This window comes from Triturus cristatus, chromosome 4_2 (genome assembly GCF_964204655.1).
Source record: "Triturus cristatus chromosome 4_2, aTriCri1.1, whole genome shotgun sequence".
Classification (NCBI taxonomy): Eukaryota; Metazoa; Chordata; class Amphibia; order Caudata; family Salamandridae; genus Triturus; species Triturus cristatus.
Window position 1 is genome coordinate 164,979,432 of NC_140586.1, and position 16,183 is coordinate 164,995,614.

General features: G+C 47.2%; 1 protein-coding gene across 2 annotated transcripts in view; it reads left to right on the forward strand.

Annotated features, from left to right (window-relative positions):
• ACKR5 (atypical chemokine receptor 5) overlaps window positions 1-13,258 on the forward strand; it is a 75,402-nt gene extending 62,144 nt beyond the window's left edge. For both annotated transcript variants that reach the window (XM_085600963.1, XM_085600964.1), the window contains exon 2: window positions 10,113-13,258. In XM_085600963.1, coding sequence (XP_085457089.1) covers window positions 10,126-11,265 — 1,140 coding nt within the window. In that variant the 5' untranslated portion in view covers window positions 10,113-10,125 and the 3' untranslated portion in view covers window positions 11,266-13,258. The remainder of the gene's footprint in view (window positions 1-10,112) is intronic.
• The last annotated feature ends 2,925 nt before the right edge of the window (window positions 13,259-16,183 follow it).

Here is a 16,183-nt window from a genome sequence, read left to right on the forward strand (position 1 = left end):
TCCATCATTCCCATCATCCATCTCTCCATCAACCCTTTCACTCATCTATCCCTCCATTCATCCTTTCACCTTATCCATCTGTACACTCATCCATCCACTCTTCCACTCATCCATCCACTCATCCATCCAGCCATCTACCCTTTCACGCATCCAGCTATCCTTTCACATACTCATTCATCCACCCTTACACTCCTTCACTCACCCATCCATCCTTTCTCTCATCCATCCACCCTTTCACTATTTCACTCATCTATCCACCCTTTTGTCCATCCACCTTCCCTTTCACTCACTCATCCAGCCTTACATCCACCCTTTCACTCATCCATCCACCCATTCACACACCTGTCATCCACCCTTTCACTCATCCATACATCTTTTCACTCATTCATCCATCCTTTAACCCCTCCATCTACCCTTCCACCCATACATCCATCTATCTACCTTTTCTCTAATTCGTCCTTCCACTCACTTATCCGTAAATCATTTCTCTCATTTTCCATCCATTCACCCTTTCATTCATCCATTCACCCTTATACTAATCCATCCAGCTATCCACCAATCCACCCATCCCTTCACTTACACACCTTTTCACATTAATTATGAGCTGATCCTTTGTCTGCTGAGTTGCAGACAGAAGAGGCCCATCAAGGACTTCACCCCCGCTGTAGTTTCTAAAGCAAGGGGTGGGGCGGGGGAGGGCTCACTATGCCCCTGTACATAGACAATCTGACAAAGTGGAAGTCATGAGTCATGCATGTTGCACAGTGCCACTGTGACATGGTGTTGTTTCCAGGGCTTTAAGTGGGATGAAAAAACTGGGGGGTCTCTCCAAAAGGGTTGTTCGATGCAATTAAGGGCATGGCTTAAAACACCTAAGCTAAAAATCTCTTCTTAGCATAGTGTGCCACCCAACTAGTAATTTGCTGCTTCTGTCATTGCATCCAGCTATATAACACAACAAGTAGTGTTACACCTACAAGCCAGAACTATTGGCTTTGTCAATAGTTGCATACATTTTTTTAAAAAGCAGCAACCATGGCTTTGTTGAATATAAAAATGAACATGCATCAGTTTTAAAATGATGAGACAGTGAAAGACCCATAACCCTTTTTTTAAAAACTTGTTTCACCACCTTTTCATGAACTGGATTCTCACCTAGCAGCATGGGTGTTTTTGTTTTGAATGTCCTGCCCTAGACTCCGATGAGACAGCAGCACATTACCGGGACTAACGGCTGGTTTTGCCTCCTTGATTCAATCTCCGCTCACCAATCTGAGAGTTGTGCCAAACCATCAGATCTTCCACGCCGGCAGCAACTCCGCGGTGGATCGCATCACTTGGAATGCGAGTCATGATGCCCTACTGATCACAATTAACTAGGTGGTCTACCAAGGGCTGTCATCTCCTACTTTCCCACACCTGTCCTTATGAAGACCCGCCTTGACTTTTTAATTAAGCACTGATTGGGTTGAAACGTCGACGATCCGTCAAGGTCCAGCTACACTAAGGCTCTGGGTGCAAATGATTGAGTAATTTGTACACACACCGGAGTCATTGTTTTGTTGTAATATTCTGGCCCACTATATATTCCTTTCTTCTCTTGTATATACTGTGTTTTATATCACCTTGTTCATAAATATTTGCACCATATTCTACCACTGAGCACGAAAGTCACTTTAGCACACAACACTATATGCTTCACCTTGTCTTGACAGCTGTATTCTCTAACCTCCAAGTATATAAATGCTTTAATTTATATAAAAGACAAGAATATTCATTTTTGCATGTCTGTGTTCCTTACAATTTGTTCCATAAGTCTGCAGATATCATTTTTGACTGTTTTCTAAATAATATACAAAAGAAATAATCCCCCCTTTAAAGAAATAGTGCGCATGCCTGACAGAACCATTGTTTTTGTTTGTACTGCCCTAGACCGAGGCAGGACGAGGCCCACCACATGCAGTAAGAGCACAGACTGGCCCATTGTCATACTGTATGTGGCAATCAGCCGCAGACAGAATGACAATGGGCGGGGTAGGGCTGCTCTTGCCCTCAGAGGATGAGTGTGAGGTGGCCCCATCAGGGAGCTGAAGCTTCTGGCGGGGGAACAGTGATGCTCCCCAATGCCCAAAATTACGGACAAGAGGCGTCCTTAAAAGGGATCGTTATGGACAATGGACATGAGATCCAAATTACGGACAGTCCATGAAATTTATGGACAGTTGGTCACCCTAGGCTGGTCCCGGGGTTCGAGGAAGTTCAGGAGGGTGCCTGGGAGATGGGCCTACCTGGGTGTGACGACCATCAAGGAACGTGTGCTGATTGGATGTGGCTTTCCTCCCCGGCTTGTTGTGGGAATCTAGAAAAGAGTGGAGCCGAGGGTCCTGGCAGCTGGAGTCACTGTCCGTGGGGCTGACTGACATGTATGGACATGCGGTGTCTGGCCCCCATGGTGGTCCACAACAAGCTGGGTGGTGCGGGGCAGGCTAGAAGCAATGTGGCCCCGGAGGCCCACCCCTGGAGGGGCTCAGAGACAAAGTTGGAGATCCACACGGCCAAAATCCTGGCAACAATCCATGACACCATGGAGACATTGGAACAAAAGATTCATGGATACAGAATTGATTGCAGCTCAGCCCCAGCCAGCTGTGACAGCGCACAAGACCAGATTGTCCCGATTACAACGGGAAGTGGAGGTCTTGTCAGCCAGAGTGCAGCACTTTGAGGGGCGCTCCCACTGTAATAATGTAAGATTTGTGGGAGTGTTGGAGAAGACAGAGGGACTCTTGGTAGGGCTATCTGTAGAGCAATGACTTGCCTCAGAGGTGCTGGGGGGTGAGTTGTCAATGTTGGTCTGTGGAAAGGGTGCACAGGGTCCAGAGGAGAGCCTAGCCTAACTTGCAGGGTTCCCATTGTGACTTTCTAGAAAGGGGAAGGTACAAAACATTGCTAAATTTGGGAAACTCTGCCAGAGCCAAGGGGGAAGAAATTCTGACTCAGAGATCCACCCCCTTTCAAGTCACAAAAACATGGAAAGATTCTTTGAGTTGTTGGGCGTTTGGAACGGTGATTGCGGCCTCCTGGTATCTATCGCCAGGTTTGCAGGGGCCAGGCTTGGAGGGATTAGGGAACTGGATTACTGAATGTCCAGAGACAATGCTGACCGTTCATTGGGAGATAGATTGCATGGTACACACAGAGGGGGGAGACGCAGAGACAAACCATGTCTTCACTCTTTTTGGGGTCATGCAACTGGATGATCTGTGGCGGGGCACGCATCCAGGGATAGACAGTTCTCCTACACAGCCAATGTGTCCTGCTCTTTGGCACGACTTGATTATTTCCTGGTACAAAGATACAGGAACACGTACTTCCTGCCAAGGGGGCTTTTGGGCCACTCCACAATCACCATGGAATTGAAGGTGTCTGGGGCTTGAGTTAGCCGTGGGTGGCACCTGTACCCTTGGAAGCTGACCGACTAGGATACCAGGTGCTCTCTTTCGAAAATGACTAGCCCGTATTTTGACTACTCGGTGACCTCAGGGGTAGTACTTTCAAAGGCTTATAAGACTGTGGCCCGGTGCCATATGTTAGCATATGTGGTGGGGAAAAAGCAAGAGAGACTCTGCAAGATGAAGGAAATGGAGCGGGAGATGACGGAGGGGGAGGCAGCTTGTGCAGCATAGCCGGAAGTAGGGCAGGCACAGACACTAGCCCGGCTGAGGGCGCAATATAGACGTATAGTCAACCAGAAGGAGAGGCCATTATTTAGCTCACAACAGAGTAGACTTTATGACCCTGGTAACAAGGTGGGTAAGATGCTGGCATGGGGAACAACCTTTACAACGCAACTTTTACAACGCACTACACTTACAACGCATTTTTTACAACGCAACATCCATTACAACGCATTTCATTACATAGCATGACACTACAACGCATTTTTAAAAACTACCTTTACAACGCATTCCATTACAACGCATACTACCTTTACAACGCATACCATTACAACGCATAATATTACACTACACTATCCAACACTTACCCTACTGTTGCACCCCCTGGAGTTAGAATAGCAATTTTTACCCCTATACTATCCAACACTTACCCTACTGTTGCACCCCCTGGAGTTAGAATAGTAATTTTTACCCCTATACTATCCAACACTTACCCTACTGTTGCACCCCCTGGAGTTAGAATAGTAATTTTTACCCCTATACTATCCAACACTTACCCTACTGTTGCACCCCCTGGAGTTAGAATAGTAATTTTTACCCCTATACTATCCAACACTTACCCTACTGTTGCACCCCCTGGAGTTAGAATAGTAATTTTTACCCCTATACTATCCAACACGTTCCCTACTGTTGCACCCCCTGGAGTTAGAATAGTAATTTTTACCCCTATACTATCCAACACTTACCCTACTGTTGCACCCCCTGGAGTTAGAATAGTAATTTTTACCCCTATACTATCCAACACTTACCCTACTGTTGCACCCCCTGGAGTTAGAATAGTAATTTTTACCCCTATACTATCCAACACTTACCCTACTGTTGCACCCCCTGGAGTTAGAAAAGTAATTTTTACCCCTATACTATCTAATACTTACCTTAAATGCAATTTAATATTATGCGTTCTAATGGTATGCGTTGTAAAGGTAGTATGCGTTGTAATGGAATGCGTTGTAAAGGTAGTTTTTAAAAATGCGTTGTAGTGTCATGCTATGTAATGGAATGCGTTGTAATGGATGTTGCGTTGTAAAAAATGTGTTGTAAGTGCATGCGTTGTAAAAGTGTGCGTTGTAACGACATACATCCTGCTGGCATGGTTGGCCAAGAAAGAGGAGGGCCACATTTGGATCGTGGCAGAACACACCCAGCATGGGGAACTGGCAGAAACACCAGTTGCTGCAGCTCAGACCTTAGCACAATATTTACAGAGGTTGTACACATCCCGCCGCTCCGGGACAGAGGAAGCGGACATCCATAAGCTTGTGTGCGACCTCCCAGTGACTAAATTGAGTAGGGAGGACAGGGGTGCAATGGAAGTAGGTATCAGAGAGAGAGAAAATGCAGAGCCCTTGACCCAGTTAAAAAGCGGGAAAACCCCAGGCCCTAATGGATTTCTCCTGCAGAAAATAGTGGCAGTATCAAACCATTTTCTGATTGTGCCAGAGATCAGGTGTCAGTGACCCTTGAAAGGTATGCATAGCCCATAATGGTCGACCAAAAAACTTGCTTTTTTCTAGACAATCAGATTGGTTTGGAAATTTCTTTTTTGTTTTAATTTCTTTATATAAAGGTGGAATAAACATATATACTGTACAACAATGACAGAAATCTAGCACCAATGAATAGTAAATGGTTTAGCATTATATCAGTCCTGCCAGTCCAAACACTATGCTTTTTGCAGCCTAAGCATTTTTAAAGGGGGGGAGGGGTGGTTGAAGACACAGGTCATGCCAAACATTGCAGTCATAAGCCAGGTGCCTGTTAGGCAAATAATAACGAAAAGCAAAAGAGGAAAGAGAAAGGGAAGCAAAAGAGAGGCAAACAACAAATAGTGTAACAAAAAAGTTTCCTACAAATAAAGTACGGGTCCTTTTAGGTGACATATCGTAACTGTGAGGAACTGGCACATGTTGTGGGGCAGGCATAACCGAAGGTCACGATGTGTATGTGGTGTCACTTTCTATGCACCAGAACCTGGTAAGTGTCAAGGGAACAGTTGCAATGCCCTAAGACGAGGAGGTTTAAAGCGGATGAACTCTATGCGGATAAAATATTGAAGGAGGGCAGGCGCGGCTAGTCCATATGGGCGGAGGGGCATGCCCTCCACCTTTTGCCCTGTAGGAACAGTGTTTGTCAGGCTGAACAAAGGTCAGCCTGACAGACACTGTTCACTTTTAGTTCAAGCAGCCAGGAGCCGGGCATGTGCATTTAGCACTGGCTCCTTGCTGCCTGAACTGAACTTTGCTGGGCTGAGAAAGTCACAGCTACTGTGGGCATGACGTTCTCTTCTGAGCAAATGCTCCTGAGGCCCTCCCCTCAGTGACGAGGGGTGGCGTCACTGATTGCCTCACACCTGGGCGCTTGAGTTTTAAGCCCTGAAATGCCCAGGGTCGAGTGCCAATCAGTGACACTTCATCATTGAGTGGGGTGGGGTCAGTAGTCTCACTGACCCTATCCCACTCTGTGATGACGTTAGGACTGCTGCTTTCCCTCATTGGCTGACCTTAGGTCAGTGCATGTGTGAATGCATGGTTGTGAGTGTTATGTGCATGTGTGCGTGTGTGTGTGTACCGTCCGCCCCCCTTCCTCCAAAACTTACTGGCCGCCCCTGAAGGAGGGGGCGCCACACAGTTTGGAATTTAGTGTTGGTTTTAGTAAGGTTATGTGAGATTTGCTCCATGGCTAAAATACACCATAATCAGGTAATCCACTGGGCTGGGGTGGGATAAGGCTGTTTCCAGTGCAAGGCGATTAACTGTCAGACTGTGTGTAGCATATAGCTAATAAGCGTTCATTCCGCCTGAGTCATTGCTTTTAGGGTCGAAGGATGGATTCCCAGAATCCCAGTCTGATAGGAACTAGTAGGGAGAGGGTATCCCACCATGGCTTTAATATGGCTAAGGACCTCCTTCCAGAAGGTATGCACGCTCACCAAATGTGATTAAAATCACCACGAGCAGTTCAGCATCGTCAACAGAGGTCAGAGGACCCAGTGTAGATGGTGGACAGTTGAGTTTATATGCTATTTCACGAAGGGAGAGACTTCAATATGTTTTGAGGATGTCACAGTGTCCCATTTTTTAGGCATTATCTCTCCTGTGTCAACATCATCCCATCATAACTGATAAGGATGTGTACAGGCTGGTGTGGAGTGTTATATCATGGTGTATGTGTTAGAAATAAGCCCACGCGAACCGTCATAGGTGCGCACTAACTTTTTAAAAGGGGTGTATGGTCGAATAGCCTCGGGGCACACAGTGGGATGAAGCGCCCAATGTCTCAGCTGAAGGTATTGTATCCTGGCCATTTCTGGGAGGTGAAACTTTGCTTTGCACTGGTCGAAGGTTTTTCTATCCGTCCCTATAAATAGTTCCGACAGTCATTGTCAGACAGTCCTTAAAAGTGGTTGGGGCCATTGCCGGAGAAAATACAGGGATGCGCGCAATAGGAGTGTTAGGCGAGGGGAAGTTGGTCAACCCCTTTGCGAGGACCAGTTTGCCCCAAATGTCGAGGCCAGTCTTAGTAGGGGTGGCTATATACACACTGTGACGGTGGGCGTGTTTGGGTATCCACGCCAAGTCCCAAAGTGGTCTACAAGCAACAGCCCTTTCCATATGTTGCCACTGGGCCTCATTTTCCCAGGCCACCCAGGCAAAGATGAAATGCAGATGTGCTGCCCAATAATATTCTAAGAGGTTAGGGCATGCCAGACCTCCACAGTCACGTGGCTGCATCGTGAGGGCCTTAGATATTCTGGGGCACCTCCCTTTCCATATAAATGCAAGAACGTCGCGCTACAACTGTGCAATGTCGTCCTGGGGGATAGAGCGAAGGGGTAGCACCATTGGTATTAAGTGTCAAAGGCGCGCAGTTTGTCTGTGATGGTTTGAACTCACATCTGCGCCTCAAGGTTGTTGGTGACAGATCTGGATGTCCGGTGATGCACATGGGCAGAGGCTACACAGTAGGCTCTATACAAGACAAGGCGGGGATCGCCTCCTGGAGTGCCGTTGTAAATGCCATGATTTCTAAGCCCTCCAGTCCCTTCAGCATACCCTGAATACGAATATTATTCCAGTGACTGCAATTTTCCAGGTCTTCTTGCTTGGCCTGAAGGCTGAAATGTTGTTCCTCGATGGCTGCGACATGCTGCCAGTGCATCTCCCGATCTTCCCCCGGGCATCCACCATGCACTCTAACTCATCCACTCACTCCCCAATGTCTTATAATTCACTTTGAATGTCTTAGATGCACACCTTAACGCCTGCCATAAGCGAGCCAATCTCAGACCTGATTTCTTGGAGAAAGTGGCTCATATAGTCCTGAATCATGGGAGCCGCAGCAGGAGTGTCTGGTGGAGTGGCCTTATCCATCTCTGCGGGTGCTGCCTTGCCCCAGAAGAAAGTCACGGATTTCTCGTTGGCGGCCTTATTGGTGCGTAGAATGTTAATGAGGGGACATCAGTCACCAAACTGGGGAGGTCGCTCGAAAAGGCACCTAATGGCGGCACTTCTCTCAAGGCTAGCAGCAATCGGGCTGGCTGATGCAGAGTCGCATGGGCAAGATCACGCCACCACCCAGGCCTGGTCATTGGCCTGTTCACGCAGCTGATGGAGGATGATACGCGCCCGGGTGCGCTGTGCTATACCCCAGCACAGAGTATGCCAGTGAGGTGGCACGTTCCCCTCAATCATATAATTCAGGCTGCTACCCAAGGGACACCCACAATAGGCACAGCGTCCACTCTGCAGTCCACAAAACTCATTTGGTCGGTGCTTAGTGGTAGTGTACAAAGGTTCCTTCAAGCCTTTGCGGTGAGTCAGCCAGTCATCGGTACTCTCATACGGAAAGCACCACCGCTCCTCCGGCGGGCTCACAGGCCCACGACTGCCCCACATGGTCCAGGTCAATGCACCAGGCCCCCATGCCTTCAATCAGGCCAGCCAGGGACCAAGTCTGTAGGTATTCCTCAGTGCCACTATCTTCAGGAGGGCCACAACAAGATCCAGGAGTGGCACACTGCCCCCGGAGGCAACCAGGCAAGCAGGAGGGTGCAGAGATGTAGGACATTGCAGCCATGCGCCTCCCCTCAAATAGTCTCATGGGCGCTCGCGGCTGGCTCTCTCAGCATGCAAGCCCAGGGATCGGTCCAGGCAGACTTCCCTATCTGAAAATCGGCAGCAGTGCTTGCATTGTCCCCACAGCTCCGTCACAGCACCAGCCAGTGTCACACGGCAGGGCTGCCAAAGGCCTCTTCATTCAAGATGGTGACTTTGGGAGAGCTAGGCCGCAACTCGGAGCCTGCACTCTCAATTACCACACGAGGAGATTAGTGCAGGTGCGTCCCCCGTCCTGGGCAGCGGTCAGGCTGGTCCTGGTGCTGCGGATGGGGCTCGGAACATCACTGGGGCCCGGAGAGGTTGAAACTCACATCCTACTCCATCACGAGTCAGGCCACGCCTCCCCTTGTTTGGAATTTTAAGTATGGTTTACAACTGTATCGCAAACCAGATGTTTTAAAATTATGTCCAAAATGTTACAAACATTCTAAATCCTACTGGCACCCTTTTTTGTAACTAAAGTTATTTATACCATACCAAAATAAGGACATATTCTGATTGAAGTTAAACCTTTAAGCCACAGTTAGTTTTACAGTGGGGGAAAGCAAAGATTCTTGTGGAACTTAAAATGCCTCTTGCTACTTTTACTTGTGGGGATATAATCAAACCATGGCAACGTGTTAGCAAAACTATAACTCACATTTTCTATGTGAACACCAACATAAAAGCAGTCACTACTGCGACTCTCTAATAGGTATTTATGTTATAATAGCATTGTTAGAGTTCCCACACAGATTGGATTCATAAGCCCTATGCAGAGGTGTGCGGCATCTCACAATCTAGATAGACTATTATGATAAAATACCTTACTGAGAAACACAGGCTATAGAATTACCAATACCAGGTGGATATGACATGTTATGATTTCATCAGGTAATGATAAACATTTCAGTCCCATTAGCCAGATGGTTGAGGTGCCAATCATATGTTAAAACTAAGCAACAGCGGCATTGCCACATGACCCCACTGGACTAACTACATAAATCAGTTTTCACACTCATTTTTAATGAGTTTTGCCTACTGTGATATCTCAATTATGTATGTACAAGATACTGGACAGACAGGGGTGTACTCTTCATGATGCATGACTGTTATCCTACATGCATTAAACAATTTTCGTTTTACATAAAGCTATGTTCATAAAGCTTACTTTAGCCTAAAAATGTAATAGAGTGGGGTGTCATATAGACCTAAATCATACACACATTGTAACATCTTTTGTTCCTTGACTTCATAGAATTCTCTTGTTTACCTGCAGACGCCGGCTCCAGATGGAAGGACTGACGACAGTGGCTCCGGAGAGCCACACATACTTTGCAGAGAATGCAGATATTCACAACTGGACGGACCTTCTCGAGTTCCTCAACCACACGTTTCCCTACTGTGATGTGGAGTTGGACGAAAATGCCAAGAGGGTGGTAATCTTCATCCTCTATCTGATCATCTTTGTTGGAGGGTTGGTGGCAAACCTTCTGGTGGTATGGGTCAACTGGCAGTCCTGGAGGAGTCGGAGTACCATCAACATCTACATCTTGAACATGGCTCTTGCAGACCTGGGTGTGGTGCTTTCCCTGCCCATCTGGATGCTGGAGGTTGTGCTGGACTACACCTGGCTCTGGGGTGGGTTCCTCTGCCGGTTCACCCACTACTTCTATTTCTCCAACATGTATGCAAGCATATTTTTCCTGACAGGCCTCAGTATAGACCGCTACCTATCCACAGTCTCTACATCGCTCTTCTGGCGACAAAACCAGAAAAAAATCAGGTGGGCCATCTGTGCAACCATTTGGGTCTTGGCTGTCCTTCTTCCCTTGCCTGAGGTGGTGCACATGCAGATAGTGGACACAGCTGATCCCATCTGTCTCTTCTTGGCCCCATTTGAAACATATGATGAGTGGGCCCTCGCGGTCAGCCTAATGACTACTATAATTGGATTTCTGATCCCTTTCCCAATCATCACCATCTTCAATATCTTAACTGCAAGGTACATCAAGTCTTCCAACAAGCCAGAGAGCAGGCGGCATTGTCGGTTGATCTATGCCTACATAGTGGTGTTCCTCATCAGCTGGCTACCTTACCATGTGATACTAACCCTCCTTACACTGCAGGGGACCCACATCTTCCTCAACTGCTACTTTGTGCACCTCCTTTACTTCTTTTATGACCTCATAGACTGCTTCTCCCTCCTCCATTGTCTGGCCAACCCCATCCTATACAATTTCCTAAGTAAGAACTTTCGGGGGAAACTCATCACCGTAGTGGTCAAGTACATCCCCAAGGAGCACATGACCAGAAAGGAGGGAGAGCCTTCCACGTCCACTACTGGCCACTCCATTGTCATCTCGAAGGACAACCTCCAAAGTAATACTGTGAAGTGGGGCGAGACGGGACAAGATTCCAATATGCCTTGAAGGCAACCTTACGCTTGATCAGAATCTACAGCCATCGACTTCAACCTTTCAGAAAGAGTGTGTCACTGGCTGGGAAATCTACTCAACATTGTAAAACCATTGAACAGTCAAGGCACTCAGCGGATGCATGCACTGACCGTGAACTGGGCACTATATAAATTGATAATAACATATGAATAATATCCTATCCAGTCAGAAGAGGGTCTTGCTGAGACTCACATCACCACACTAATAACCGGCAAACAGTCTATATTAGAAATTAAAAATTTAAAATACCATTTGAAAGGAGGAGGAAGCATTCATGATTTTCAAAATGAGTGGCAAATTCGAAATATTATATTCTGCCTTTTTCAGCTTTGTGATGGGGGTTGTGATACAGTAAAACAATAGTCTAGAACACATTTTTAACTCTAATACACTGGGCGTGCTCATGTTTGTGATAGGCAGTGCTGAAAATGAGATAGACTGAAGGCCTGATCTTCATAGCCATAATATTCTTTTAAACGGAATACTCCTCTTCCCTTTCCATGTTTGCAAGTGGAAGCTAAATAAATAAAAATTTGAATAGCGGTGATACAAATACAAATACATCTCGTTAAAATCCAGGTCAGCACGATGCCTAAAAACACAGCTTCCAAAATGTAGATGTACATATATGTATTTTTATACAGTGCTTAATACTGGTGTATAGCGTGTTGCGAGGAGTTCCCGGTTTTGATAGATAAAGGAATCAACGCAAGAAAAGATTCAATGATTTGTAGAAGATTACACAATTTGGGCAGTGGAGTTGGGATGAAGGGTTATAACTCCATCCCCTTGGCTTCATGGCCACACCTTATCCACTAGGCAGAACCATAGCACAGAAAGCATAGATCTTTTTAAGTCACATTTAGTGGTACCCACATCTTTTCTAAGACATCATAAACCTTCACGTTGCCTCTCAATAAAGGCCTGGCTCCACTCATGATGGAATCATTAGGTCAGTAAGGCTGTTCTGGATTTCTTAACTAGCGAAGCCTTCTAGGTCAAAGCCATGAGGTTTGTATCGAAGGATCGTGAAGATTGCATGTGTGGACACAAGGTATGGGCCAGTGACTACAGATTGTAAGCCGGTGCATGCAACAGAAGATTGCCGGCTACCTAATCCTCTCTTCAGACCATTGGCACCAATGGTGGCCAAGCAAAGAAGTGGCCAGACTCACAAACTATGTGAAATACATTCCCTGTTTGAGTAGACTCTTAATGCAGTTTTCTAGCCCTGCACCGTATCCATGATTTCTTTCAGCTGTGTGAATTCACCTTCAGCATCCATGGTGGACTTGCGTGGCACTGGGGGATCTCCCGCTTGCATTGGGAAAGATAGGTGAGGTGTGAACAGCTGCATTTCAGAGCTGCATGGGAGTCAGAAATTAGGGGTAGCACACAACTGGCTTGCTCATTGGTCCCATGGCCTCTGCCCTTGTAATCCCCTTTCCCACGAGTCATGATGACAGTGTGAGGAAGTGATCAAGGCTTTAAGACCTCTGCCTCCTTCCTGTACTTTCCAGTCATGATCCTTGTCCCAGCTGCTTAGCAGCAAATAGAAGTTCGTTGAGGTGCTAAGGGTGAGGCATGGGGACTATGCTGTGACGTCATTGGGAGGGATCAATGGATGTCTGATGCCCCTTTTACTCATTTTGGTGATCTAACATTCCACCAGTCAAGGTTTTGAGGATAGTTTGGGGCTGATGGACGTTTTTCCCCGGCCACTCCACAGTCGACAAAAGCCTCGTCTGTTGCATGCACGCGCACGAAGACCCTCCCAAAAAAAGCCCGGCGGAGAAAGCACATGGTGGGAGTCATCTGTTACCACTTCAGTGATGTGAACATGTTTTATTCTGTACTCATGGTTTTATATATCACGATGATGCTTTATTGAAACGTTTAAATTGAACATTACAGATGTGTGCAATTGTATTAAAAGATTAAAAACAAAACAGGTGTTAAAAATGTATATGGGTTCTGTGTGTCACTGTTTCTCATGCTTGCACCAGTGTGGCTGCAGCGGGGCCCTGGATTGACCTGTACTGGCATGGATGAGACTGCATGTTGTCAAAAAATATAACATGTACACTGTTTTCCGTTTTCCGACTTGCAAACGTTGCTTGGAAAATCAGGTTTAATCCACACCAAAAAGTACCTATGTTGGACATGGTAAATTGAATAGAACAATGTTGCACCTAAACCAAATATGTAAGAATTTGGAGGGAGACGTGCAAAATAATTGCAATATAGAGCTTCTGCTGTGCATATCAGAGAAAAAGTATGAGTAAATCAAGGTAATGTACAGAAATGTGGTAGCTCACCATAAGAGATATGTGGGTTACTTAGCAGAGAGGCTTCTGTTTTAGACTCTATTAGAGGCTGTGTAGTGTGTGTCGGATTGGTGGGTGCAGGAGGAGAATTGCATTCTGCAGTTCACTTCAGTCCTACTCGCTTTATTCTCTGGTACTTGAGCCATGGCCCCAGATGCATGCCACGTGCTGCCGGGAGAGGTTGTGCTCCAGTGTGTTGATCTCTCATGGTCCTCAACCTAGATGCAGGTTAATGTGACTGGGGCTGGTCGTGTTGATTTGCGGCATGGTAGAGTTGCTAGTCGTTGAAGAAGTCTGGCGAGTCACATAGGGATTGGGGGCCGCACCCTATCCCAAGTAAAAGCCTTTACCCAAAAAACAGTGGAACCTAGCTCACCAGAAGTCATTATTGATTACATGCAGGGTGCATTTTCTGAGGTAGCATGTCCTGGCCCAGGGTTTTCTGGAACCTTTGTGATGGGGTATCCCAGGGCAGCCTCATCTCAGATAACTTGCAGGGGACCAAGAACTCCCATAGGCACTTCTGTGCTGCAGGGGAGCCCCTCAAGCAACCTGTAATGAAAGCATAGACTCAGCCCAGAAGCTTCTTGAATTTTTCAAGTTCTTTTCCTGGCCTGACCATCCGTGAAGGATTCAAAAGATACTCTTCTGCTAATGCAGTTTGCTATTTCAGAAAAGTACACAGGAGCAATTACCATGATGGATGTTAGCGGAAAAGCCCACTGCATGACTCAGGTGAGTGTGCACCCCTGTCCTGAGTCCCCATAGTTAGCCTAGGGGGAGTGTTTTGTAATTTTTGGCCTAAGTACACACAACAATCATGCATTTATGGCGAGGGCTGACATGGAAAAGGATTGAGTCCCAAAGCTGGGTCCTGTGGTCAGGAGGGATACACAACATGCACCCCTTCTTTTCGGTGCATGTCCACCGCCAGCTCACTCGGTGAGGACTATGAGTAGTGGCAGAGATTAATCATACTTTCTGGAAGGCTGTTTTACTTGTTGTCTGCATAGGGAAAGTTGCTTATTGACTTCTCCTTTTTAGGTCTCGCCTGGCGAAAGCAGCTCATGTGCTGCCCTCGCCATGCCAGGGCCTTTTGCGATCAGTTCAGCCAAAGCTAAACATGCACGTGTATGGACAAAAAAATGCACGCGCATGTGGACAGCTCGACGCCATCTTTGTTTACTTTAATTAGCGTAGGGATGTGCACACGTGCGCGCATTGTTTTGTCCCTACCCGTGCATGGCGGCGTGCTTTCGCTTTCCCTCCCTCCCCCCGTCGGAGTTTGGAACTGTTCCCAGATGGGCTGGTGACCTGGCCAGCGGCGAGGGCAGACACGCCACACTCGACTAGCACAGACAACGTGGAGCGCTTTCCTCAGGGCAGTGGTGAGTACAAATTTATGCCGCATGTGGCAACATTTTACAATTCAAGTATGCGGGTACTGCCTGTTTTTATTTTCAACTGAAAGTGCGTAAAAGAGTTTTAAAGAACGCACTAGTTGATGGGGTGAATTTGGGGGCACGTATGTTTTTTTTTATCTCTGTGCTTTTGCGTTGCCAAATTGTTTTTTATTGTTTTGAAATAATAAAACGAGTTCCGCTTAACTGGGATAACCGCAGCAAGAATTTACGACTCTTCCAAGTTGTAAACCTGTGAAAAGCAGGATGCTGGAATCGGTAGTCAGAGTAAAATAGGAAGGTGGCATTAGGGACCAGGGTGTGGTTCTTGTACCTGTGAGCAGTGTGGCAGCGGCTGTCACTAGTGGATGGCGAGGAGCTGGCATTATGACGTACAGGACTGGCGCCAATGAAGAGGGAAGCTCTGGTACCAATATGATGAGTAACGAGATGCACCAATGGCACGGCTGGATTGTGTGAGTAGGCGCAGGCAGTTGTGTGCAAAAACGACACTGCTGGGTATTCTGGTGAGGTGCTACCGGTGGCAGTGTTGATGTAAGGGGATCGCCCCAATGGCACTGGTGGGCGCTGTAAGGAAGTGAGACCACGTAGGCAGTATGAGAAGGTGGCACCAGTAGACCGTGGGAAGAACAGCTGGCACAAGGGAATATTCTGAGGAGGTTACACCGGTGGGAAGTGTAGATTAGCACCAGCATGTAGCTTGAGGGGGTGGCACTGGAGATAAAGCATTCGTGGGCAGTGTAAACTGGCATGGGTGAACAGTCTGAGCAAGAGGCACAAGAGGGTACTGCGAGGAGCAAGCACTCATGGGAAGGGTTCCCACGAGGCGAATTTGCACCCGCTGGCAGAGTTAGTGCGGCTGGGCAATGTGAGAAAGTGGCGCGGAGGGCAGTGTCTGGAGTTGGCAGAGTTATCAGTCCTGGCTCAGTTATCGGAGCTTGTTCTGGCCGCTGTGCATCATTTCTCACCTCGGTCTGACCCTTTCATCACCAGCCCCGATTCCACACGCCACATTTCCCAGGTGCCCGTAGCAGATCAGTGCGCCTCGGTGCGCTGCACTCAGCACTCACTTACTCCCTACCTGCCGAAGAGGAGGTGGCGTGATAGGTGGAACCCTGTGACCGTAAGGATACGGGAATCACT